The sequence below is a fragment of the Apostichopus japonicus genome, chromosome 8 (genome assembly GCF_037975245.1).
Source record: "Apostichopus japonicus isolate 1M-3 chromosome 8, ASM3797524v1, whole genome shotgun sequence".
In the NCBI taxonomy this organism is placed as follows: Eukaryota; Metazoa; Echinodermata; class Holothuroidea; order Aspidochirotida; family Stichopodidae; genus Apostichopus; species Apostichopus japonicus.
Window position 1 is genome coordinate 36,303,628 of NC_092568.1, and position 27,657 is coordinate 36,331,284.

The 27,657-nt window shown below is 38.1% G+C and overlaps 2 protein-coding genes across 2 annotated transcripts in view; one reads left to right on the top strand and one right to left on the bottom strand.

Moving 5' to 3' along the window:
• LOC139971884 (ubiquitin-ribosomal protein eS31 fusion protein) overlaps window positions 1-27,657 on the top strand; it is a 205,163-nt gene that overhangs the window by 126,960 nt on the left and 50,546 nt on the right. The window lies entirely within an intron of this gene.
• Window positions 128-27,400, bottom strand: LOC139971887 (Fanconi anemia group M protein-like). Its single transcript, XM_071978706.1, has 25 exons — window positions 26,972-27,400; window positions 25,854-25,957; window positions 24,402-24,701; window positions 23,441-23,608; window positions 22,491-22,663; window positions 20,803-20,880; window positions 19,944-20,102; window positions 19,140-19,418; window positions 18,454-18,682; window positions 17,597-17,799; window positions 16,157-16,363; window positions 15,487-15,712; window positions 14,923-15,065; window positions 11,707-14,518; window positions 11,329-11,501; window positions 10,027-10,153; window positions 9,165-9,253; window positions 8,177-8,318; window positions 6,501-7,528; window positions 5,840-6,020; window positions 4,868-4,994; window positions 4,174-4,253; window positions 3,152-3,249; window positions 779-873; window positions 128-357 (listed from the first exon to the last, which is right to left on the bottom strand). Exons 2-25 carry the CDS (start codon window positions 25,951-25,953, stop codon window positions 243-245), a joined length of 7,332 nt encoding a protein of 2,443 aa, XP_071834807.1. The 5' UTR covers window positions 25,954-25,957; window positions 26,972-27,400; the 3' UTR covers window positions 128-242.

Below are 27,657 nucleotides of genomic sequence, written 5' to 3' on the forward strand. Positions count from 1 at the left end.
AAAATCCACTTGCATTTTAGCCAGTAAGTAGCCCAGATTTGGAGGCCTGCCGTCCTCTAGAAATTCCGAGAATTAGCACCATTTGGTACATAGAAGTAACCGCTTGCCATCATCTCTCACATGAGGCGGGTACTTTGTGTCGTATGACCTAACTGCATACTGACATCCCGACACATGTAGCACTATGTGTAAAATCAAGCAAGGTGCATTGCCAAGATTCTAATGCCAGGTTTTCCCATATGTCACCTTTTAGGTGTTCTCATCATCTGTTCATCAAAACAATGTTTGAAATGTCCCATAATGCTTTTCACTCTGTCTCCATAGATTCCGGTTCGTTCCTTGAAGTATTCTTCAGAGCTGTAAATATAGACACATAAAAGTCCATTTATTTCATGTATTCCACACTGGCTTGTTCACACTTATACTAACAACAGTGCCAATGTATGTATACACCTCATCCAAGCTACCTTTCAGAAATCTTCAAATGTAATAACATCTTGTATCAAGGCCTTCTCATGCAACTTTCCAGCGATTAAGTCTAGGTCATACACATCTTCCACCAGAAGTATTTCGAAACAATTCTCTTAACTATTGCTGTATTAACCTTCCAAAATTTGCTATTAACGGTATTACTCCCAAACCCACTCATTCCTTTATACAAATGCTGCTTCAGACAGTAATAAATCATCCCTGAGAATCTTCATAACAGTCCTGTCCTTACACACTGTAATTAGCCAAACATCTTGACAAAAATGTAACAACAGACTACCCTACTTACCATGTAATCAGCTCTGACAGACTGGAGAAATTTAACGTCATGCTAAGAGCAGAAGCATAATTCACAGATGGAAGTGAAAGACAAAAGCCGAGAACCTGGACAGGAAAGGCAAAGGAAAAACTTTGTCAATTTTCTGCGACAATTTCCCCTTGAAGCTGATGTGTAAGCAATGTTGTTACACGTCACATCTGCCGTGACACATCTGTAACAATATACATAAGCTGTCGTGTCAAGTCTTATTCCGTGCCCTGAAGGTTAAATGCGTTAGGTTTTTAATAACTTTTACATTCTCTTAAACAGGCTCTCTAATGGATATAAGCATATATCTGATACTGGACAGATTTTATGTCCCTTTTTTCATTGTGCTGAAATTTCCATTCATCATACCCCTTTGCTTGTATTTCCCTTTTCAATGGTTGTGTCAATATACCATCAGATATCATTGATAGTTATTCAACCATACATTGGGTGGATGCGAAATTATGAGGGTTTTACTGCAAAAATTGGCCTAATTTTGGACACCAAAATGTGACATTATGAAAATGGCTGTAATTGAGATGCACTTTTCTTAGTTTTTCCCATGTTATTATGCCTTGACTTTGCATTTTCTATTCAAGTGAAAGCAGAGCTTCAATTACACTTGCAAATTTCAGTCACCCATGCTCATCAACTGCTGAAAAATAAAGATCTTCATCTTTGTTAACGTACATATTTTTGGTGTCCTCCTCTTCACATACGTTAACTGGTGGCAACTTTTCATGATTATAACCTAATCACACACTGCACAGTAGTGTACTAGGGATTGCAAGTCCCAGAAACTCACTACTCATGCTGAGAATAGGTCTAATGGCATCTCAGAGGACAAATTCATTCAAAAATACATGTGAAAAAAACTTGTTATTGGTTATTAAACTGTACAAATTGTTCGGTGTCCTCAACATAACATACGTTAAATGGGCATTATTTCACTATCAACTGATAGTTTTGAATATCAAAAAATTTGTAACTGATCAACACCCCACATACACTGATAGTAAACAATTCTTTCACTGCTAGCAGTTCAATTCCTCTGTATCAGTCACAATTTGTGTGTGGTATCCTCATTATCTAGCCTGCATAACATACGTTAACTGTGAAAATCTATTTTAGGCCCATGTCAGGAATTCTCACAGAATATTCAACTCACTTAATATTTCACCATGTTTGAAATAGAATTAAACTATTTCCATCATCCAATGAGTCTAAAACATGGTTTTACAACATCTGTTAACGTATGTGATGGTGTCTCATTTTTTGGTGTCTTCATAACATACGTTAACAATATGCACTTTGAATGTAAATTATTTAGAAGACTGAGAACTTCCATGCTAGGAAACACTTCATTCCATGTAGTTCTAATGTACTCTATCTAACTAGTTGATGAAATTTGTCATTGAGCCAGTGGCTAAGTTCTATAACTCCAAATTCCTGTTGTGTTGTTAACGTATGTTATGGTGTCCTAAATGATCAGCCTCATTAACTTACAATGGAATGTGATAAGAACTTCAATTTTTTTTTTGTGTCATAAGATATCATTTGACATTGCTCATATATATTCCCCTTCACTTTAATGGAGAAGGGGCTATGTTTATAGACAACTGTAGGACACCGAGTAACATACGTTAACATCATCACTTGTCCTTTTTATTTGCCTCAAATCCACCTTTCTTAATACTGTATTATCTTTTAACATTACTAATTGTGTTCGACATTCACCGGAGAACCAGAATCAGCACTCAAATAGATACCTTTGTGTAATTCATTTTTGAACATGCATGTCACACTTTAGTAACCCAGTATCAAATAATGACATATATGCAGTTTGCTAACAGGTTTATTTAGGTTTAAATAATGACGATAAACCCAAATCGTGAAATGAACTATGAACTGTAATCGACAGAAGACGTAATTGTTTCAGTCGTGGAGTAGCCAATTATCTTAAAAGGCACGACACACTTTTTTTACTTTAACGACTTCAAATCTTGAAGGTATCTTTATCTAGCTACAGCTGCATTCGAGGTATGAAAGATGAAAGACTTATAACTTAAAAGGTAAAAGTAAACTTACAGAAGTATTTCATTGTTACTATGAAAACACTGAACAGAAAAACAAATCCATTTCAGTTCCTAGTGGCAGTTTTGACATCACACTTTGGCAACATAACAGCCTCCTGGTAAATATCTTTAAAACCAAGATATCTCTCAGAAAAAGGAAAAGTCAAGTTTGCTTGGTGGTTCGGCACATTACTAGGATACCTGTGAATATCTAAAATAGTAAACATGATGGCTGGGTTTGCTTTTTACAGAGAGATTGGTTACATAGAAATATCCCTACCTGCTCCTGTATCTCTGTGAGTTCCTTTGGGTAAACTATTGCAAATCCCTTCCGGCTCTCCACCCTGGCTAGTTCAGCAAGTATCAGGGCCGTCTCATCTGGAAATTTAAATGAAGCACGCCGCTGTACACCAAAGGACGTTCAAATTATTAACACCCCTCCCCCTCTCCCCCCCCCTGCATGAAAAAATAACAGTCAAGTTAAAGTTCCACTTGTTCTACTTCTAACTTATGAGAGACCTGAAGTAGAAGCAGTACCTCTTTGTGCAAGAGTTTATTCACTTTAAAAGATGACTGTATGTATTAACTAAGTTTGATAGTTTGTAGACCATTTAAACAGATTGCTATCATTCCAGATTGTATTTGATATTGTAATTCCATAACACTAGATTCCTATAACATTTTTTGAGAAATACGACCCTTTCAATATCTGATGCTCATCAACTAAAGCGGCTGTACTTCTCAGTCTAACATAGTCTATTGATAAGGAAAGATCATGAGATCTATGACACAAAACTCAATAAGAAACTATAAGACTTATATGGCCTCCAAAAAAAGTTTTTTACAATACAGCACAAAGTAGTTGAGGGCAAATAGTATTTAACGTCATCCAAGGATGTTCAGTTGATTATGCGAAGTTAAAAGAACATATTTTGGTTGATTTATTAGAATTCTTAGAATAACGGATTTAACAGTAACATTAAGGCCTGCACGGAGGAGCCGGTGTTATTTTCAATGTAGGCTTAAAGGAGCCTTCCAGAGAATTAGCATATTTTAATTGTGAGTATCTTGACAAACTCAATAGGGATCAAAACTTTACCAACATGCATTTATTTATTTTTTTTTCTTGGACTATGACATATTGTGACTAAAATTCCAAGAAGGCAACAAAAAGAACAAACTTCTGAGATTATGGGTATTAATATATTTGGTGTCTGTTAGAAATTCCTCTTGTGCAACTTTTATAATTTCTCATGAGTCATAAAACAAAAACAGGTAAGATAAAAAGTTTTGGTTACAAACCTGTGGAATCTGAAAACAACATCTTCATCGGTGCTTTTGCGAGAGCGGCTAAAGTACTGTCAAAATATTTTGTTCTTATTCTGTTGCAAATACAAAATAAAACCATAATGAATGGTCATTAACAAGGAGTACTTGTGTGAGAATTTAAATCTTTGAAAAGAAATTCTTTGTAATATGCTACCAGAGTATAAAGTACACATAAAACCACCTTAATTCTGTCCAATTTCTCCCTTTAGCCCCTCTCTCCTCTCTGTCTCTTCACCCACAAAATGTCATTAGGATAAATTAAACCATCTGTTAACATTAATTTAAATGCAATATGCTCCTTTAAGAAAACAGTGATAACCCCTTCCCCCCTCCCAGCAGATGCTTGCCATGAATAATAGATGAAGCATCATTAAGTAACTGTGTCATGGTAAACCCCACCTATTCAGCGAGTACATTTTTTAAGTTTCTCATACTTCAGCCACATTGAGTGCTTTCAACCTCCACAAACTTGTGTAGACTCCTCGCATATCATATGAGCATACATCAAACAGTCAAAGTATATTACCCTTTGGATGCAGCTTTTTTTACGATTTTTCACCCACCCCCTCCCTCAAGAGAAAACAATCAAATTAAAACTGTCATTGTCCCCTTTACAAGGTCTATTTTCTTATATTTAGATATATCTAGTTGTTAATTTAAAACTTACATCGCCCTTGGCTTTTCCTCTCTTTTCAGTCTGTCTTTCTCTATGATGATGCAGAGTTTATCAAACCTCATCTTCATCTCCTTGAACTTCTCCACTAGCTTCATCTTGTTTGAGCTGGAAGAAAATTCTGGAAGAAATTTTTAAAAAAAGAAGGAAAAAACAAAGGTTACATTTTGAAGTTTCATAAGCCAATGATGAACAAGAAACCTGAGAAATAGTCAGCCTACTAGGATTTGAAAGTGCTGAGTCTCACGCAATTACCCTTCTGTCACAGCAACTCATTATGCACCAGGAAAATGAAACTAAATGAAACTCCGAGCCACTACCCCCTACTTTCGATGACTTCTATCACACACGATGCAATCTATACGTTACGTTATGGAATGTGAGATTACAATACTTTTTGTGGCATACTTTCATCTTAAAATGAAACCCTCATTCTCAAGGCAGTCTAAGGTTGTTCATATTTTAGCAAGTGGGTACAATTGTGAAATTCAAGGCCTTGGTTAACAATGTTGAAATGGCCATCAGTGCAAATAAATCATACATTTTTGGTGTCGTGTTTATGTACAACACAGAATAAAAGGGTATCATTTTAACCAGTACCTGCTTTCATGGCAATCTAATAATACATCACAGAATGAAATAGTCGAGTCCAATCGAGTAGCCTGCCCTCTATGTACTCAACTGTATTTCAATGTATTTCTCATTGAACACCAGAGAATGTGTAACCTCATACCATAGTGTTCCATGCAATTTAATGGTACATAGAAATAGTCAAACATTACCGGGTACCCAACTTTCAAAGTAATCTAATGGTACATCACAGAATGAAAAGGTTAAAATGTCACTGCATACTCTGCTTTCGAGACGATCTGATATTTCATCACATAATTAACAGTATCAGTAAAATGCTACGGCTGTGCATCGTAGAACAAAAAGGGTTAATTAGTTTATTTGTGGTTTACTCACCACTCATGGTCTGCTTCTCCACACCCATCCGATTACTGACCATATAGTCGCACCCTCTCAGCTGACATACTCTGGGATCCGTACCGTGTTTGATGGCCAGAGTAGACACGATCGAGGAAGAGCTGGCTAGCTCCCTGGAACTAATCAAGATGACAGGCTTATCCGAATTAAGATTGGAAGTCTAGGAGAATGTAGAATCAAAATATCATATATATAATATAATAATATATAATAATATAACACTAGGATAAAAGAAATAATGCAGTCTCTTATGTACCAAATGCAGACTGGGAGTCTGGGAGAATGTAGAGTCAAAAATATCAAACACTAGGATGAGAGAATAATGCAGTCTCTCTTGTACTAAATGCAGGAAAGTCATAAACGAGAACAAACAATGTACCACTCGTGACGACTGGCCAGCTTAAAAAGAACACAATCACATGTCAGAATCAATAAAGAGAGCATCAAATATGGGAATCTTACAAACGTTCCTCGCTCATCCCCTGTAACAAAGCATTAAAGTAATGGTTCCCATGATTATTTTGAAATTACCATGGGGTAGGTACGTGTTTCTTCATTACCATTTATGCATATACCCACCTAAGAATGAACACAAAAAGCATTACAACAGTTGCCATGGCGATGTTGACTTACAACTCACCAGTGATGAGTTGTTTGTTAGATTCATTCTTTGAGATGGATGTAGAGGAATATCTGTGACGTCGGTTCTCTTCTCTCTGTTCTCCGTCGAAACATCAAATCCTTGTGATTTTGTACCCTCTTGACTTGTCCTACTATTGCACTGCATCACAGCCATGTCTGCAGGACTTTTCCTTTTAGCGGCCATTTTCTTTCTGAATTCTTCTTGTTTTTCCTTCTGTTTCCGTAACCTCTCTTCCTTCTCCAATTGTTCTTTAGTCAGAGTCGACGTCTGCTCTTTGGTGAAGTTATTCAAAGGTTTATTATTAGATGGGAAATGGCTTTCGGCGAGAAGATCATCTACAAAGTTAAGATCAAAATTTAAGTCCATATCAACTGTATGACTATTTAACATTGTTTCTCTTGAACCATTTACTCCCTCTCTAAAGTTTCTCACAGGTTTCCCCACATTTTTGTTTCCAACTTTTGCTCTGTTCTGTTCGTTTCGAGAGTTGAGATTGCTTCCACTTTTGACTTGCCTAGTCTCTTGCCCGCGGTCTGATTTCCGAACGGAAGATGCTTTGCTTGATACCGATGAAGACCTTTGACCTTTACCTCGTGAATATTCATTTCTCTTCTGAGGCATTACCATATTCGATTCGACGTCGCTCTCTGAATCTTCCTCGGTAGAGTCTGACTTTAAGACGGCTTTCCTACCGAGTCTTAGAATCCTCTCGGCTTTGCTTTCTCCGCCTCTGCGGTTTCTCAGTCTCTTGCAGCTGGTCCCTCCGATGATGTTGTCCACGTTAATCGTGTCCTCGAGATCGCAGCGGCGCGAATCGGCTGTTACGTTTTCCACCTCTGTTACATCGCCCTCTCCTTCGACGACAAAGCTATCTTCGGTGTATGTCTCGTCCTGCTGGGGAGCTTGAGAGAAGATGTTGTCGTTGATGGGTCCCTTGTGGGACATCTTGAAGCGATTTCTGCCGGGATGTAGAACCCTGTTGCCTGCTGGGCTGCGAACGGACTTCATGTACATTGCATGCATGTCTGTTCCAGTATGAGAGAAAATGTATACAAGTAAATCAAATGGAAAAGACAACTCTCAACTCTCTTTCCCAAAAAAATTTGAAATCAAGTTTCAGTTAACAGTGCTTGTAACTGTTCACCCCCCCCCCCCCACCCCACTTACTCAAAGTTTCAGATCCTAGTGTTTGGGAGATCTCTGTCATTTAATGATGGAATGTCAAGCATTGGAGTAGAAATTAGCCTCACTACCATTCTTTAAAAACACCATACTTATGAACTTGTTGTTTTCTTAAATAATTCCACATTTCCTTCCACATGCTACACTTTTACAGGTTAGCATCATCACGGAATTCAGATGTAGCTGGTATAGCGAGGGTTTATACTACAGTTATTTTGCACTGCATACTAATAATAGTGTAAGGTCTGTAAATGTCAGTACTAACAGGTTCAAAGTAGCTTTAAAGGTATGAATAGGTAATAGCATAAGTTGGGGGAGGGGGGAAGGGTTAAAAGCATTTTTAACTAAAATTTAATTACAAATTGTTTAATGGAAAGAGAGTTGTGGAACGTTAACAGCATTGACATGGTCGGGTTTGTTCCCCTTTAACAAAAAGAATACATTGTGCTCCAAAATCCCCCCCCCCCCCAACAATTTAAACTTTTACAAACCTTCAGACATTTGCGTTGCATCGTTAATGAAGCCTTCCAGAGATTGGTCAAGGACACTGCCCTCTTCATCTGATGAGCCTTTTCCATCATCTGATACTGCAGCTTCCTGGTCCAGAAATGCATTGGCTTCTCTTCTTCCTTTCTGAAGTTAAAGTAACGTCAAGAAAAGTCTCCTTAAACTGTATTTTGCACAAGTTTGTACAAATAAAGTCTCCTAACAACTGTATTTTGTCCTCAGTTTGTACAAATAAAGTCTCCTTAAAACAGGATTTTGCACAAGTTGTACAAATAAAATCTTCTTAAACTATATTTTACACAGGTTTGTACAAATAAAGTCCCCTTAAACCTGTATTTTGCACAAGTTTGTGGAAATAAGGTCCTTTAAAACTGTATTTTATATAAGTTTGTACAAATTAAGTCTCCTAAACTGTATTTTGCACAAGTTTGTACAAATGAAGTCTTCTTAAAACTATTTGCACAGGTTTGTAAAAATAAAGTCTCCTTAAAACTATATTTTGCATAAGTTTGTACAAATAAAGTCTCCTAAAAGCTGTATTATGCACAAGTTTGTACAATGAAGTCTTCTTAAAACTGTATTTTGCAGAGGTTTGTAAAAATAAAGTCTCCTTAAACTGTATTTTGCATAAGTTTGTACAAATAAAGTCTCCTAAAAACTGTATTATGCACAAGTTTGTACAAATGAAGTCTTCTTAAAACTGTGTTTGTACACTCAATAATTAAATGCAATAGTCCTAAAGTGTTAAAATGAATATTATCGTATGATGAGCATACACCTCCAGCAGACTAGATTATTCATTCATAAAAAAAATGTCACTCTTAAGTTAAATATCATTAGTCTTGGAGAGATTTCTGCTACAAAAGTTGTTCCCCATGGTTTCTCACTCCCCTCCAACCCCCCCCCCCCTCCCAACTGGCATCATATCCATATCAAACAAATATCAAACTATATGAATAACATTCATCTTACATTTTTATGAGCTCTTTTCTTATTGGCCAATTTATGAGTAGTTAGTCTACTGTTGCTGGGTGATGTTCTGTATCTTGGAGGTGACGGGTCTGTAGAAAAGCAACAAAAAACCCAGAAAATGGCAAAAGAGCAAACAAATAATAACCAAAACCAGGAAAATGAGCTAAATGAAAGGAAGATTCCAGTGGTCAAAGTTGACGGTTTAAAAAATGATGTAAATTTTCTGCACTCGTATATGAAAGCCACATCCTGACATCATGTTTAATTGAGAGGATACAATTTCTTTTCTAACGTTTCTTGAAGTTTCATTAATGCATCTGGCCACAGTGGAGTGAGTGGACATCATCATCATCATCATCATCAGTGCAAATGAGTTGCAAAGGTCTTTGTTTTATTTTCAATGTAAAAATCACTTATCCACAAGCAAAAATTGAGGAAAATTTTGATAAAACATTGAACTCGGGATGTGTGGCAAATTAGCGAACATTCATACTATATCACATTTGAAAGGACGACTCCCAAAACATGATAAGAGAAGAATAATGCCGTTGATGAACAAGTGCCATGATGACATCACAGACCACGAACTGTGTTTCATTCAGTAAGTAAACAAAGTTGCCCAAAAATTTGATCATTTTGTCTTCAAATTCTGATCATCTCCAAACTCTTCAGAAACGACATGACGGAGAAGGGACCTAAATATACTTGCATATTTCTCAAATACTGTTCAAGCAAAAACATTCAAAAGCAAGCTAATATCCGGAATTTTGAAACATTTCAAATGCTCACGATGACAATTCTCCTCCTTAAAGAAAGAGAGGGGGAGAGAGGGGGGGAGTTGGGGGCATCCGGTTTAATTTACCTTCAAAGTCAGCATCATCATCATCCTCCATCAATGATACAGATGAAGATAAGAGGAAACGCTTTTGTCTCGGTTTTTTTCTTGGGGGAGACATCAAGCTTTCTTCCTCACTGCTCGACTGAAGAATCTGGGTGTTTAACATACACAAAGGTAGCAATTTATTAATACCTTTTTTTGCTTTTGTGAAGCTAAGGACAAAAATGTAAACTATCAGGATTTTTTTCAGTGGGTGGGCCTGGGGGGGGGGGGGTACTGATGAAGCTGTTGGTGGGTGGGTGGGAGGGAATACTGTATATTAATGTAATGTGATGTTCATGTTATAGCTAAACTCTTTTGGGGGTAGATTTTTTAATCTTAAGGTTCTCACTGGGACATGAGAAACATAGCAATGTAGGGATAATTATTTCGATGCACTATTGTGATTCATATCTCAGCAACAATGTAATTAATACTTTCATGACTTAAAACATCTTACTTCTATTACATAAAGTATAAGCACTATATTTTTTCAATGAAATATGTATGATATGTATGAAAGCTTGCAAATATTCTGATTGAAGAATAAAATTACTAAGATCTGCTGGAAAATTGATGTCTTTTCTGGAAACTTTTAGGCTTTCAATTCCCTCCCCGTTCAGAACGGCCATTCTGGTTAAATACAGAACTGGAGTTAAGAGTAGTTACCGACAATGGAGCATCTGATCAAGACTGACCCACCAATCATGAAGCTTACAACATAAATAATGATATTTAAGCTGAATATTCAGCCTATATATATAACCCTACGTAACCCACACAGTTCACATATTAGGCTAGCTGGCTGATGGTAAAAAATTGTAACTTAGGATTCAACTTCCTACACAGTTCACATATTAGGCTAGCTGGCTGATGGTAAAAAAATTGTAACTTAGGATTCAACTCCCTAGACAGTTCACATGTTAGGCTAGCTGGCTGATGGTAAAAAATTGTAACTTAGGATTCAACTCCCCACACAGTTCACATATTAGGCTAGCTGGCTGATGGTACAAAATTGTAACTTAGGATTCAACTCCCCACACAGTTCACATATTAGGCTAGCTGGCTGATGGTAAAAAATTTTAACTTAGGATTCAACTCCCCACAGAGTTCACATATTAGGCTAGCTGGCTGATGGTAAAAAATTGTAACTTAGGATTCAACTTCCTACACAGTTCACATATTAGGCTAGATGGCTCATGGTAAAAATTGGAAACGAAGGCAAAGAGGGAGGTGGGAGAGGGGGGGTATGCTTCTATTGAAGAACAATTTTTACAAAAGTACTACCTTTCTGGGATTTCTTCTCTTTTCTTTCAATTTTCTGGCATTCGACACCGGACTTTGCTCATCTGGAGACCTCAGGGCATTCTGACGTCTTTTCTTGGGTTTGGGGATTTGACTGAGGGGTTCATCCTCATCCTCATCTACAACTAACACTACTTCTGATTCACCTTCTTTGACTGCAAAATAAATCATTCAACATTTCACTGAAGACTAAAACTTACTTCAAATATACAAACTATTGAATGAATCAAGCCAAGAAGAATATGACAACAAATTGGATTTTGAAGGACAAAATGTACATCTGACTACTGAGTCATTAACTGAGCATTTCTTTGAAGAAAAACAAGCAATTAAAGATGAATGTCAAATAAGAAATCTCACCAGAGTCTGATAAAGCCGATTGGCCAATTTTAAATTCCTGTGTATCAGTCTTGTCGTCGCTTCCAACCGAGGTACTGGATTCTGTAGATGGTTTGATCTTAAGACATTCTTCACTGACATCAGATCCAGATTTTCTTTGAATCATTTCCATTGGCACTGATTTTTTTTTGGTAGAATCGGTTAATTCCTCGCCTCTTTTTGAGGCATCTCTCTCCTCTGGTTCTGATATCTCTGATCGGTTACAGAAGGAGAGTTTTCGTAATAAACTTGATTTGAGAGTATTATTAGAATGAGGACCCTCAGGCACAGACTGTAATGTATCCATTCTAGTTCCTCCCCAAAGTGTATCCTCTCTAGCTTGAGTTTCTCCATCCCTTTCTAGATTATCTTTCGTTTCTGATTCAGCTGACATCTCTAATCCAGAGCTTGGCTTTGATCTTTCTATCCTCTTCTTCGCTTGCATCTGGATAACGGGTGTCACATCTGGAGAATTCCATTGTCTCCGGCAAGAATCGAATCTATTTAATGGAGTAGATTCAGCCTTTGGGAGGTGCAGAGAGACTGGATGATGTGAAGAGACGCCTGGAGGACTGGTGAGAAGGAGTGATGGGTCACCATCATCATCATCTAGACTGTCGAGGTCAAAGTTGAGGTCAAAGTTCATACCTATGTCACATTCTAAATTGCAAGAATCATTCTTAACACCAGATGAAGAACTAACAAATCTTTCATCAGATGGTAGAGTTACATCCGTAATAATAGATGAATTCTTTGGTCTGTTTTCAGAATTATTTCCAAGCGCTTTGCTCTCAACAGTAATCCTGTTCTCAGAATCTCGACTTAGCTCACTCACTGACTGAAAATTAAATGGCTGTTTTGTGGGACACAAAGAAAAACCAACTTTCTTTATTATCGGTGTTGATGGATGGGTAGGGTTACCAATTTCATCTCGGACAAGAGAACCTGAAGCTGACGACTTTTCTTGACATTTTCCAAATTCTGCTTTTGAAGCCGAGAAAGTTGGAGTCTGAACCTCCACGGGAAGTGGAGCGACGTTAGAGTCTTCCCAGTCTTCCTCGTAAAAACCCTGAAGATCATCGAGACACAGGGATTCAGTTATCTTCTGGTCACTGGGAGGGACGGAGTGTACAGCGGATGAGCGTCCTTCTTCCGTCTCCCGAGAACGATCACATCTGGGAACTGGAATAAAGTCCTTATCGAATTGTTTTGTTCTGTTTTCTTGAAGATTGATGTCCTCACTGACCAAAATCGACCCTTCATCACTACTTCCTTTCTTACAAACTTTATCTCTTTGGTGTGGACTGCAGTCTACTTTTTTCAAATGTCCCTGTTGAGGGATTTCTTGCACTATCTTTGATGAGGATAGCTCCTCTTGGGTGACTTCACCTTCCTCTGGTTCCTTGCCGTCCCGATGACCTAAACTCAAGCCAGCTTCACAACCAGGTGTTCCAAAATGGAGTCCAATATCATCTAGAATGTCAAGAGATGAAACTGATGGTGGAGATGGGGGCAGATGAAAGGCGAAACTTTTCCTTGCTGTCGCTGCTGTTGAGGTATTCTGGACGAAACTAAATTGAGAACATGGAAAGAAAGATGACAAATCTTCTTCCATTTCTTTGGACAGTTTTGAATGTTGCTTGTTGATGTCCGTTTCATCAGGCACCGAACCGATTGGTTTATCTTGTTCTGCATCTTCCTCGAGCAGATCTATTTCGTTGTTACTTCTGTCAGCTTTCTCATCTGGTTCTGGTTCTCTTTCTTGGCTATCTCGTTTCTGCCTCTCCTTGCAAGATTTAAGTAACGTTACTACTGCATCTACATGTGTTGGGCTCTTCTCGTTTCTACAAAGTTTCTTGGCTGACCGGCTGGAATTTCCTTCAAAATCGGCCTCGTCGGGGGAATCGACGATCAAAACTATTTGACCTCTCTTCTTCGGATTTGACTGGTGTTTCGGTTTGGTGACAACTTTAAGTTTGCTTGCGGTGTTAATATCTTCTCTCTCTTTCTCGTCTCCTATCTGTCCAGTCCCACCAGCCTCTTGCTTTTCATCTTTCACGCATTCTGTTACTTCGTCAATGGTACTACGACCAGGTAGATCTAAAACATTTTCTGACATATTTAAATTTTCCCTTACAGTCTCTGTTTTCTCCGAGGAGAGGCCCTCTTCACCTTTGCGGACGGCTACATCTACTTTATTATCTCTCACATTTTCTTCCACCGGTGTATTTAACCTTTCCTCTTTAATACTTCCTACCTCCCCCGGCTCTTCCACCGAGCCGAATCGGATAACTTCCTCTTTCGTTGAAGGCGATCTATCCTCGGCCAACCTTCCATGCTTCCTTAATATCTTCTTGTCCAATCGTACATCTGGCAACGTGGTTCCTGACTTATCCAAGAAATCGTCGTCCGATTCGTCTGATACAAGAAGAGGCAGTGATACTCTTTTCTTTTTCCTTCTTATCTTGTTCATCTGATTTTCTTGGTCTTCTTCTGATTGCGAATGCAACCGTTCCGTGACCTCTTCGCCGACTCGTTTCACCTTCTCTTGCTTCTTCCGGCAAAACTTCTCGATGCCTTTACCCGTCTGCGATTTGATGACGTCGTCCTCGTTGAGATGGAGGGCCATTTCCATTCCGTAGATATCGTCTCCATCTATCTGATCTTGTATCTCCATGAACTCCATGAGATGGACAAAGTCCTTACATCTCTGCGAGTGATGAACTTTATGAGTAGACTGCTCTTTGGACTGCCACAGAGACCAGCTTGACAAGGACAAGGAGTTTGCTGCAGCCTTTGGATGAAACACAATAAAAATGTATCAGAGATTTAAACAAGATTGCAAATAAGGTCCACATTCCGATGGGCTGTGACCCAATCAATTTTTTGGTGAAATCGACTGGTTATAAATGGCAGAGGAGGGGAGGGGGGTTGCGGTGCAGTATGAAACTGATTCCTCCAAATTAGATGTAGTTGACATACAGTGCACACTCTTCTCTCAAAATGTAAAGTATTTCCCTAATAAAAGGTGAGAACTGTATTCATGGATACCTATGTTTGAGTTAACACATTACAGTAACAGGACACATCAATATTCTTTAAAAATACTTGAACATTAACAAATATTGCTAATTAGCAAACAAACATATTGTTTATTTGGTAAATATCAATGATGCTTAAATTGTTATAAACCATTACCTTTCTTGGCTCACCAAGGCAGCGAATGCTTCCTCCTTGTGGTAGAGTTGGGACGTTCTGATCTGGTATCCTGTATCTGTTTACCCATTCTGAATACTCGTTTTCGTTTAAAAACCAACTCTCCTTTGGTAATTTTTCTTGCCCTATGAAAAAACCATTGAAAGCCACATGTGTACTAAGCTTGATTCAAAATGTGGCCCTTCGTTAAATTTGTGATGCTTTATAAAATTCTCAAAATATAAATCTTGTACAAACTATCATTCTTGGCAACAGACATTAGCCTACAGAGGTTTTTTACCAGTAGATCAGAAGGTTTACAGTGTTAGGCAGTTTCCAAACAGTTTTCTTCTCTCTGTTTAAATATATATTTTCATCATCAGCAGGTTCCTAAATCTTAAAACTAATGAATGGAAAGTGGGTGAGGGGGAGGGGAAATTTAATGACTTACCAAGCTAGTAAACAACAACATTATTCTCATGATCTCTTGTTAACAAAGAGACTGCCCTAGAGCTGATAATTAATGACAATAAGAAGTAAATGATTATTTTTCTATGCTCAACTAACATTTTTGGACAATTGAAGTAATAGGTCCCTCTGTGGTCCTCCTTCCTCCCTTCTTGTTCTTCTTTTTCCCTTCATACTGCTCAACGGTGATGTGCATCTTATGAGGCTGGGGGTTCAGCCCCCTAGGAATCATTCTGGGACAGCTAGGGTACAGTTGTAGGGACTTGCTGTTACCCTGGAGGGCTTTGTGAATACCCCTTCTGCTATACTGGCTTTTGTCATATACCTACCAAAGGGAAAAAGAAAAAACAAAGAATATAGAAATTAATCAAACAAAACATCTTACAGGGGGATAAATAGGTAATATACCACCAGAGAAAGAAATACTGTGAAACCATGATACCCTTTTCCTTTTATTTTACAACATTCAGTATTTTGAAAAGTACTTTTAATAGAGAATGTTCCACTTTGTAGTTAGGAAAAAAATCAATACAACAAAGGGACCAATTAACCACTATCTTAAAAAAGCTTATAACCCCTGTACGCATTTATGATATAACTCAATGACTTACAGCATTGATATCTAGACAACAGGCATTTCATTATTAAAGGAGTGTTCCTAACACGACATCTTCCAGTTAATTACATCACTAACAAACTGATAGAATGTTTCATTTTCCTTTCTCATCTTCATTTTAGGCTCAATGTGCAGCTTTAAACATTTCCTCACCGATGCCTCTTTGCCCTCTGTCATGAGCATCACAATCCTTCCCTTTCTCTTGCGACCGGTCCTACCCATCCTCTGTACCAATCGGGTGGGGCTCTTGTGGGCATCGTAGCACACAATCAGGTCCACATCTCCAATGTCCAGGCCCTCCTCGCCCACACAGGTCGAGACGAGGGTGTTGTAATTGCCGCATCTAAATTCCTTGACAACCTGTAAATTAACAACATGAAATCCTCCTAATATTACATCTTACCAAAAGGTCCCGAATTGCCCAAGTTGAAAACCCCAAGCATACAGGGAAATGTACATTGCCAATAACAAGGCCTGCCTCCCCAAACATGGGTTGACATGGTGGTTTCGTAATTATACATACAAATTACATCGATAACGTTCAATCAAATTTCTTGACGATCGGGAAATTTCAAGACGCATGAATAACATGGAAAAATGCTACAAATATTCCAATTCTTTGTCCCATAAATCTCAGACAATATGAATATACTTACATATTCGTTGTGACATCTTAACTGCTCATCGGGTACAGAAACAATATAAAACAATAAGGGTTTCACATTCAACGGTTATTAGGTTTAAATTTACAGTAACATAAATAGACAGGTTTTACGTGTGACTATTCTTACCAAACCATATCTTAACATGTGACCAACTCTTCTCTCTCTCTAATTTTTTTTCTGACCGAATCAGACCGATGCCTTTTTGGTTTAACTGTCTCGCATTGTTATTGTTCGTTCTGACTGGTAATTTTACTTGCGGCTGTTTGAAATAACCTCTGTCATTCTTACTGACTGTGGTTATTCATTGCAACTAATTAATTTACAACCTTGATTACTTTACTTAAAATCCATTGTTCCTTCTATTAGTGAAACAACATTTTTCTTTTGACTCATTTGGCTTTCTCTTTTTTGAGTCATAACAGATGCATTGACTTGTGACTTATTGACTTACTCTTTATTGGTTGCAGACAGATACTTCTCAACTTTGAAGAATTGACCAAGTCTTATTTGATATTTTTTGGGGTGACTGGTGCTTCTTTTATTTGACCACAAGATCATCAAGTCTTTTATGCTATATTGTTTGGTGAAATGATCCTTTTTACTTTTGACCTAATTTCTAGATAGTTCTTTCTGACTGTTGCTTTTACTTGCAACTACCTGACTTACTCTACATTGATTTTGCTGACTGATGCTACTATTGGTAACTGATTGACCTAATCTCTATTGTTATTTAGGACTCACACTACTAATGTGACTCAATTGAGACAATGTCTCTTTTGTTCTTACTGTCTGATGCGTTTAGTTCTGTCTAATATGACTGAATCTCTATTGTTTTTTTCTTTGTTTTCTTTTATTCTTGCTGATGCTTTTACTTGTGACAGGTTGAGTTAGTTTCTCTTGTTTCCTCTGCTCCATGGTTTTTACTCACCCTCAATTGCTCCTTCTGACTGATGCCTTTAGTGGCCTTGCCAGCTGAAGACTGACCCACAAAGCTCATACATCTCACTAAAGGCTGATGGCAATTCAACATTTCAGCTATTTCTTGGACGCTATCCCGGTACTGGGCAAAAATCATTACTCTGGTTTCCATGGTCGCACCACTAACAGATGTTGATGGTTTGTTCTCTGCACCTGAAGGTTGGATACACAATTGTTTCTTTTCCATGGATACATATCTTAGCACCCTAACCAATTCTATTGTCATTTCTGGGCACAGGTAATTGAAATTTATCTCTGGACATCAAACTGAAAACAATGCTGTTTCTCACACAAAGTGAAAATGATGAAATCATCTAAAAATCTCATTAACATCTTGATGGTGTAAACTACAAACATCAGTGATGTTATAGTTCAAGTGACTTTTAAAAGTGGACTTCCCTCCTCCCCCCCCCCCCCTCACCAACCATCCATTGCTTCCAACTTAAATCCAGAAGAGATTAAATACCCACGAGAAGTACTATACATGATTTCACAACTGGGCCTCTCTTGACTCCAAATGTGTCCTAGACCTAATTTTTGGGCTAACACTTATGAAATCCCTGAAAAGTGCTGCAACTTGAAAACTCTTTCCCACAATAGCCTTTGCAAGGAATTTGGACTGATATAAAGATAGACAGACAGATAGATAGATAGATACTTTCCACTACATAACCTCCAAAACCAATTGAGCTAGTAGAGTAAAAGGTGACAGTACATTTCCCAAGTGGAAATTGTTGGGTATTTATTGCAGGATGGGGTTGGGGGTAGGGTTGGGGAAGGGAACAGGGATGGAATAGAGTCACTCACCAGACTGGAAGTTTTTGAAATGTTGGAGGACTACCTCCTGTAGTTTCTGCATCTTTGGGTGACTGACCACAAACTTCTTGGATTTCTGGGTGCAGGATATTTGGCGAGACGAGGGCGACGTTGACGATGATCCTCCAATAGTTCCAGAGAGAGACGTATTTCCATCGTAATCAAATTTCTCTTTCAGAATATTCATAATGTTGATAAAATCTCCATTTCTCATCAGTTCCTGGCCAAATGCAATTCAGAGAAACCTTTAAATATTTGTGTTTATCTATTGGCATTTTCTTTAAAACATTTGTGTGAACACAAGTTAAAGGTAGCTACACGACATTACATTAAGTAAGATGCAGACTGCTAAGCAGCGACCAATAGTTTTACTGAAAAAGAACCCCCTCCGACCTTTAATCTGTCGACTGTGGATTTAATTCTTCTCAGAAACTCTCATAATTGTGCCATTCCTTGCTGAAATCAACCATAAAATAACAAGGCTAGAAACGACTCGTATCTACCGATAAGCTATGCTAAATGCCTTGATGACATCATTCTGTACTAATAACAATAACGACACTAATTTTCAGCTTAAGGTTCTCACAAAATGGTCACATAAGAAAAAAAGGTAGACTCAAGTCTGAAAGTATACATCCTCGGAGCTACGCTCGACGACAGAGTCTTTCGAATATTACCTGTCGCGTCCTCGAAAATCCTTTGTCTCCGTCCACCGTATTGGACAGGAAGTGGTACAGGGTCCTGGTCCCGTGCTGCATTAGCAGTTCGTAACCGTGGTAAAGACTCAGGGATATCGCAAAGTCTCCTTCGACCGCTCCTTTGGACTGGACCTGGGGAGGCGGATCCTGTCGAAACGCCTCTCTGGCTTTCAACAGCTGGAACTTGGATAAGGAGGCAGGGTCCTTATTAAAGATGGCACCTGCTCTGGATAACCTGTTTATATAGAGACGCAGCATCTGGAAAAAAAGGTAAAAGATGCATTTAATAAGATATGACTAAAATGTTAACATTAGTGAGGGGTGAAATACAGCTTACATTTCTACCATTTCTTTGAGTTTTCTCAAGATATACTGGGAATGGATATTTAGACTAAAAAGCTTCAAGATTATGTTGCAGTGAATTCAAGTGACTACCACCAAATTGAAAGTTTCGCGAAGTAGTTTCGTCTCTAAGGCAGGCCACTTCTCGCTATTTTGTTGCTACTCTAGTGTATATCATTCCTGCTTGAATAATACAAGCAAGAAACACATGCCAAAACATATCTTATAATTTAACAGGGAAACTTTTCCAAAAAATGAAAAAAAACGCTTTTCCCTACTTGATAAATGTAATTGTCTAATCTAATTCTCATCAATATCGGGAAATAATTTAAATGGATGGCCAGGGAGGAGGGGGAGACGGTACTCATAAGGTAAGGTTTAATGAGGAAGCTTCAAATTTTGTAAATAGCTACTACAAAACTCAGCAAATTGTTCTTATACCTCCAAATACTTATTCTGGATGTGTTTCAGCTCTTCCCCCAATGGGACGACCACCTTTTCCACTTTTCGTTCGTGAGTGAACGGCTGGATGTCGATGGATTCCTCTGATCTTATCTCCACGTGGGATATCAACAAATTATTTAAAACTTGTTGTACCGCCTACACAATAAAGGAAAAAAATATAATCACATACATCATCCAACGAAAAGACTTCCAATTTTCACATTTCCATATACTTTCTTTCATGTCCCCCACCCCCCTCCGCCTCACGAAAATTCGTTTACGGTGAAAATGGGCAGTTTCCCCCCATACAGGTGGAGCTCCAGACACAAGATAACCGGCATTTCCCCCCTCCCCCCTCACCCCACAAAAAAAATAGGTATTGTTTTTTTGAAGATGCATTAGCTGGGTTGGCATTTCTTTGAATCCCTCTGCTCAAAATGTCATGTAATATTCACACTTACTTGGTGAACCCTAAATCTAATTTAGGGTTCTATGCTGTTACAATCATTCCACTGATCTTTATTAGCTAAAGGTTATTATTCAGTTAGTCCACAAAGTAGAACGTTTTTGCATCCAAGATATCTCATGTGAAATGAGTTCTTCTTTTTTTATCATTTGCAATCCTCTGAGATTTATGCCTAATTTTGTAGTCACACAAATGTGTTCAGGTACTTTATCATTCCTTTTAACTGTGGAGTACAGTGGCATCACAAATACAACAGAAAACACCAGTATAAGTTGTTAACATTAGGTAGTGTGTAAAAGTAAGTTGGCTTGACGTTTTGATCCGAACAGGATCTTCTTCAGAGGCTAAATGACATTCGTTAGTGTCACAAAGAATGGCAACAATTCTTACCTTTAGGTCTCCACCTGGAGTTGCACTGAGTGCTAAGACACGAAAATTTGGAGTATACTTGGCAAGTTCTCGTACGACCTGCAGGAGAAAGTAAAGATGAAACTAACTCACGAAGGGAGGGGGAGGGGCAAGGGCGGCGGAACCGGGGGGGCACGTGCCCCCCCACTTTTCCTCAGGTTAAAAATGTGCCCTTTTTCTACATAAAAATTGAGGTGTCTCAAGTTAGCAATTAGAGGCCAGGGAACCAGAATGAACACTCGGGAAGGGCCGTTTCCGGCCATCTGAGGGGTTTGTAAAACAAAAAATTTTCTTCTACGCTCCGCGCCAACCGATGGTGGCGCTCCGCTCAGATAGTCGTGCATACAACTTTGCAAATCCTGGCTACGCCCCTGACTTTTAATGAATTTCTGTCGGTCAAACTCAAAGCTATTTCGAATGGAAAAAATTTGTTAAGATATATTAACAAGAAATAAACTCTACATTAGCAACTAGCATGATTTCACCTCATTTTGTCTCAAAAGAAAACTTGTTCCTTGTTTCCCAATTTGTTCATTGGATATTGCAGTGCTGTATGCATATTTTCCTTGAGGGGGGGGGGGTCTTGATGGAGTGATGTGTATACGCAAATAAGATAATACAATAAGAGTTATAAAGGGTACTAAATATAAGGCTGCATCAGTCCAATCGAATTTCTGCAAAGTGCCCTTTGATGTCGGTGTCCCCCCAGAATAAAAGTGCTTCCGCCGCCCTTGGGGAGGGGGGTTGGTGGTGGGGCGAGTAAAGTCTAAATTTGTTGACAACAATTGACCCAACCAATGGCACAAAATGCCAAAATATAGTACTTAGTCAAAGAATCAAATTATAGATTTATTCTGATATTTTTAGCTATGGTCAAGTAACCTGTTGGATAGCAGCAAAGTGACTGCTTTGTTTAACATGAGAACAACTAGAGTATCTGGACATAAAGTGATGACACCAATGGAAAATTAATTTGTGATAATCAGGTATAAATTTATTTATTCTTCTTTGAACACATTGTAGAAATGAACAGGGTGTATTCAAAATTTTAATCTGCACCATCGTACCCTTTAATTTGACTGTTTAAACTATATTATGTGCCATCAGGTAGGGCTAACAGTTTGGGGGTACTGACGGCACTTAAAATAATGAAAACAGTAAAAGAATAAATGAAACTTTGGTTTTCATTTTTCCAAATTGATGTTGAGCCCTGTCTATACATGTGACAAGTTTAAAACATTGGTAGGTTTTCACATAAATTGTTAGCAAATATTTTTGCTTTTGCAGTTCCAAGTATTAAAACACCTGCTTTTCTGCCAAGATAATCTCTATTGCTTGATGTTGATTCAGCCTTGCTACTGGGGATTTGCAGCTGCTTAAGCCCTTCTCTTTGAAACGGTGCCTAAATTATTTTCTCTTAACCAGTAGTTTGTATGAAATACACAATATTAAAATGGTATCAAAGCTAAATGCATAGAGCATACGAGGTGCGGCATGATTGGCATCAAACTTGTCATTTCTTCCAAGTTCAATCCAATGATCCAAACATAAATCAAAGCAATGCACAAGGAGGGAGAAAATGTTCCCTGAAGAAGGTTGCTGTGTCTTTGCAAACAGTTGCCTGCCATCACCATCTGGAGGTCTATCTTTTCAAAGCATTTTGTCCGTACCTCACAGTAGGCGTGATTTCCCAGCGCTTTGTGAGCTTCGTCTACGACCAGACATTTGATGTCTTCCGCTGGACAGGCCTGTCGACTCAAGTCGTTGCTTAAGACTTGAGGGGTCAGGAAGAACACTCGCTTCGTCTTCCACGTTTTCTTCCTCTCGGAGGGGGCCATGCTGCCTGAATTGAAGAAACGTAAACATGTGAAAGTAGGGGCAAAAACAAGTGAATTTCTTGGACTTGAAATGAATGCCAACTATTTAGTGACTCATCAATGATCATTCACAATCATAATGCTGTTTGTGGGACAAATATTGGAAAATCTTAGATGATCAACAAACATGGATAAATAATGACCAAGAAATGACCATTGTGGGGAAATTGCTTGTTCTAAAAACTGCCTCAATTCCCTAACTTTTCCGACATGGCGGAATTTGATAGAATTGCAGGAAATACAATATTATGTCACAGTAAACGCTGTTCGGTAATTGCTTCTTATTGGACTTCCAGCACCGAGTGTCCCATTCAGTTCCCAGTATCAAGTTTCTGACTTCTATATTGGTATCAAGTCTGAATTCCACTCCTATGTAAAAGTCTCTAATTAGATTCCTAGCATCAAGTCTCTCACTGAATTTCTATTATTCAGCCCCTTAAATGATTCCCAGTAGCAATTCTACAAACAGAGTCATACTAACAAGTCTCTCATAAGACTCCATAGCTTCCTACTACTGAGTCTCTTATTAGGTTCCTACTATTGATTCCGCTCATTATCAGTATGGAGTTTCTTATTAGAGTCCTAGTTTGGAGTCCACTACAACTGGGTTGCTCACTGGATTCCCACTATTGAGTCTCTTGTTCTTATTTTCAGTATCCAGTCTTCCATTTCACTTGTGATATCAAGTACAAGTATCAAGTCCATTCATTGCCATCAAGGAGGACCCAGAGAGCTGTAACTACCTGTCATTTCTGCCATATCTGATTCTGGAATTCCCATGATGTTAAAGCAAGCTTCAATCTGCTGAGCAACCAGGGGCTTGGTCGGCGCCATGAAGACCACTTTGCCTTGGGGGTACCATCGATAGAAGTTGAACATCACCACTGCAGCGATGAAAGTTTTCCCCAACCCTGCACAAGTACACAAATACCACAAAATACCACAAAATTGAAAATTCTGAAGTTACTATGTTATGTTACTTTATACAACACAAGATACCTTTTTGTCAGAAATCTGTCTTCTAACAAACAACTGGAATGTATAATTGTTGCAAAGAACTGCCAAACCAAGGATGTATTATATGTTTGTACAACCACTGCAACCTTACAGAAGTCAAGTTTATCCTGTAGTAAATTGTATGAATATTACAATTGTTATTTGCTGAATGTAGTAAAATCAATCCACTACCAAGCAGAAATTGGTCTAGGACTCTAATGAGCCTAAAAATATTGAGTTCACCTTTAGTAATGTCATACTCATATTGTTTTTCTTACACAGGCAAATATCACCAGCTTTTGCAAATGTAATACTATAGAAATGTATTTCACACTTTCAACATGTATACACGGAAGCAGATTGAAAGAATAACAACAAATTTGAGTTCCAGCCATCATCAGGAATCTTTGAAATCAGATCATTACCCTTGGAGTAAGGCTGGGTGAATGGGAAGGGGGTTGGTTGAGGGAGGGTGTGAGTTATGTTTCTCTGGGTGTGTTCTTGTTCAAGCCTACCAACATATTAGCAGACTTCTTCAGACTTCATAATATTCTGTTTTGTTTCTAATAACACTGTATGCTTTAAATGTTTGTGTAGCAGAACTTTACAAAGAAACAAAGAAGGAAGAATGACTAAAAACCAACACAACCCCACCTCCTGATCTTTTTAGGTCTTTTGGCCTTCCATAATGATTCTTAAAAGTCTCACCTGTGGGCAAGGTCACCAATGTATTCTTCTTCAAAGCTTGAGAAACAATATTAAACTGGTAGTCTCTGACTGGGTAATTGGTCGGGTAAATCCACAGCTTGCCCGCGGAGACGTCAAACCCGGGCAACGACTCCAGAGGAGAGGCCTCTGGTACAGAGGTACAATCTGGTTGTTGAAACTGGTTGCCATCGGTAACAAGGGCAGCAGATGATGACAGCTGACCCTCTGCCGCTTCGCAGGCCGCAAGAAACGCTTCCTCGTCTTCTGCATCGAGATCGTCATCAATCACTATTAACTCCTCTAGAGTTTGAGTTCAACAAAAAACAAAAGCAAATTGCTGCTCTATTAAAGGTTGTTTGTTTTTGTAATTACAATTTTTTTTTTATGGTTATGTCATTCATCTGGTAATGATCTTTTTTTATAACAATGCTATAATGGTACCTAGGTTGAACAATAAAACTTTACATAAAATAATGAATTGCAAGGGAGAGAAAAGTTTGAATATATTGTCGGTATTGCTTTTTTTCAGAATCAAATGGAATCATACACTGTTCATTAATTAACAGGACGGTGTCTGATCAATTACTGCCTCATTATGAAAAATAGGTAGTCCCCGAAAAATGTGCAAGGTAATGGCTCACAAATGTTGACAGTTGAAATGGACTTGCAGTTTCATAATTTAGTATACAAACTGCATCCTATAAGAAGTCAGTCTATATATTCAATTATTATGCTTTGCACTACATATTTGCCTTGGTTTTCATAGTTCATATTACAAAAGCGTAAAATTTCATAAGGGATGGACGTGCTGCTCAGAAGAGTGTACTGATGTTTCGTATTGGTCAAAGCCAAGTTTTGTTTATCAACAAAGATGCAATACCGTATTATGTAGCTATATACCACTGAACTATGAGCAGCGATGGGGATCACTTAGATAAAGTGACAAAACGCACTTTGGATGTTACTTCTCCTCCTGAGAATATGCCACTAACAGACCAATATGACGGAATAACTTATCCAGTATGGTCTGGTAAAGTGCTATGCAAAATGGGTAAAATTGCTATACAAGTACAAAGATGTATAATAGTTTTTCTATACAGGAAGAGTAGTATTTTACAAAGGGGCAACTTCAGGGCCTCCAAAACTGCTATGCAAAATGTATAATGTAGAAAAGCTTTACTATACAGGAAGAGTAGTATTTTACAAAGGGACAACTTCAGGGCCTCCAAACCTGCTATGCAAAATGTATAATAAGTAGAATAGGTTTACTATATACAGTAAGAGTAGTATTTTACAAAGGGACAACTTCAGAGCCTCCAAACCTGCTATGCAAAATTTGAACACTAAATTAGGAATGTGCACACTGTGAAGGTACCTAAAGGTATTAATACTTGCTTTTAGTCTTTTTTTGTTGTGTTTTATTTTATCTACTTTACTTTGATGTAACTTTACCTGAGTTTCCAGTCTTCTTTGTTTGATTACCATAGTAACCCCAATTTTGCAGCAGGGTCGTTTGGTTTTTCTGCTGTGACTGTGAGCTTCTCATCGACATTCTCCTGCAAACATGAGACATAACTGAATGCAGCTTAAGACAGTCAGGAACAAACTTTTTACTATATTCTTATCTGGTCTAGATTATATAAACCATATCATCCAAATTGTTAAATTGTCATTTGGCATACTTCGTTTGGGAAAATTTTAATACCATGTAGACTTTTTACATGTCTTAAAACTTAAATCGTGCAAATAGTCAAATATTCTACAAAAACCTTACTTGGGATGCTTGGGTTCCCTTTTGCGTACAACAGAGTTAATATTTATTGTTATGATTTGCCTAACACTACACTGAGACTATACTGTTGCATTATATGCAAGCAAATGAGTATCTCATAATTTTGGCTATGGCAATGTAGCCCAACCAAACTATACACAATGTACTGTGCAAAAATCTGGCAAATTGTCATATTTGTGGGTACCCATTTTTGCGCAACACAGTTAATATTTATTGTTATGATTAACCAAAGACCTCAATAACACTGTACTTTTATGCTGTACAACTGTCTTCTAAGTAGGCCTATGGTAGTCAAAACCCACTTGGACTATGCACAATTTCCTGTGCATTTTAAAGTATTCTAGATACTTTTACCTGTTCAAACATAGGCTTTGGTCATGCTAACTTAGTCATTATTCAATCATTCATGACACTGTTACTCAATTAACATTACCGTAGGTCCAGTTACTTGGTACCAATGACATGTCAAAAGTAACAACTAAGATCTACTTACCATCCTAGTAACTAAATGACTTCAAGATATTCGATATGTAACACTAACATGTAGTACAACTTACGCTATCAATGCTCCAATCAGTCCTCAGTACTAAGGTGGCAAATCCTATGCTACTACTAGTACTAGTAGTGTACTACTAAGCTTACATTGTTACAACCTATCGTTAACCTACTGTTAGGGCCCTAGGCTTGTACTAATATAAACCAAAGTTGTTCACATCATTCATGTAACAATGTTATGTACGTGCTGACCGGAGCCCCACAGCCAACGTCACAAACTTACAACTGTGCAAGTGTTCATCGCCAGTTTCACTCTTACTTGCAGTTTCGATAGTCTTTGACCAATTCATCGAAACTTAACTTCCATTGTATAAATGCGTTCACTGCAATTTTTCTTCACTTGTTTCAGTGTTTTTGCCTGCGTTCGTGTTCAGAACGAATTTACCGCAAAATTGCAAGGCGCTCAGCAGTGATGGTAGCAGTATTGTAATTAAATACCTATTCAGATCATGTGCTCAAAACGAAGTGACGGGGAATCTCGTAGTATCCGGAATAAGCGATTATCTCAACCAGGATTGTTAGGACAAGAAATTTAATCGTATAGAGCTGCTCTTGGTTCACGCTGTAATTTCAAGCTTCTAGAGGTGTAGAAATATGGCACACTTGAAGACTTTGAACTTAAAATGGCAATTTTGTCGTTTTCGAATACCGTAAAATTATTATAAATGTCACATCTGCAATGGGCAGCTATTCCAGTTTTCAAGATGTTCACCTTTAAATATGCTAAATATGCTAAATATCGTGAATGCTCCTCTGTGCAGAACTTACTGTTAATGTTAATCCATTGTTGTTGTGTTTTTGTCAATTCTGATAACAGGTACAGCCAAAACCTGTTCTTAAAACAACAGTGTATCATTGGATAACATTCAACATTGTGTCTTTTGAAAATTGTGCAACATATATAAACAT

Coding starts and splice junctions, on each gene's coding strand:
- LOC139971887 (XM_071978706.1), bottom strand. CDS start 25,953: ATGTCGATGAGAAGCTCACAGTCACAGCAGAAAAACCAAACGACCCTG. Junction 20,103..20,802: donor CTCCAGGTGGAGACCTAAAG/GTAAGAATTGTT, acceptor TTTATTGTGTAG/GCGGTACAACAAGTTTTAAA. Junction 11,502..11,706: donor ATCGGCTTTATCAGACTCTG/GTGAGATTTCTT, acceptor TTTATTTTGCAG/TCAAAGAAGGTGAATCAGAA.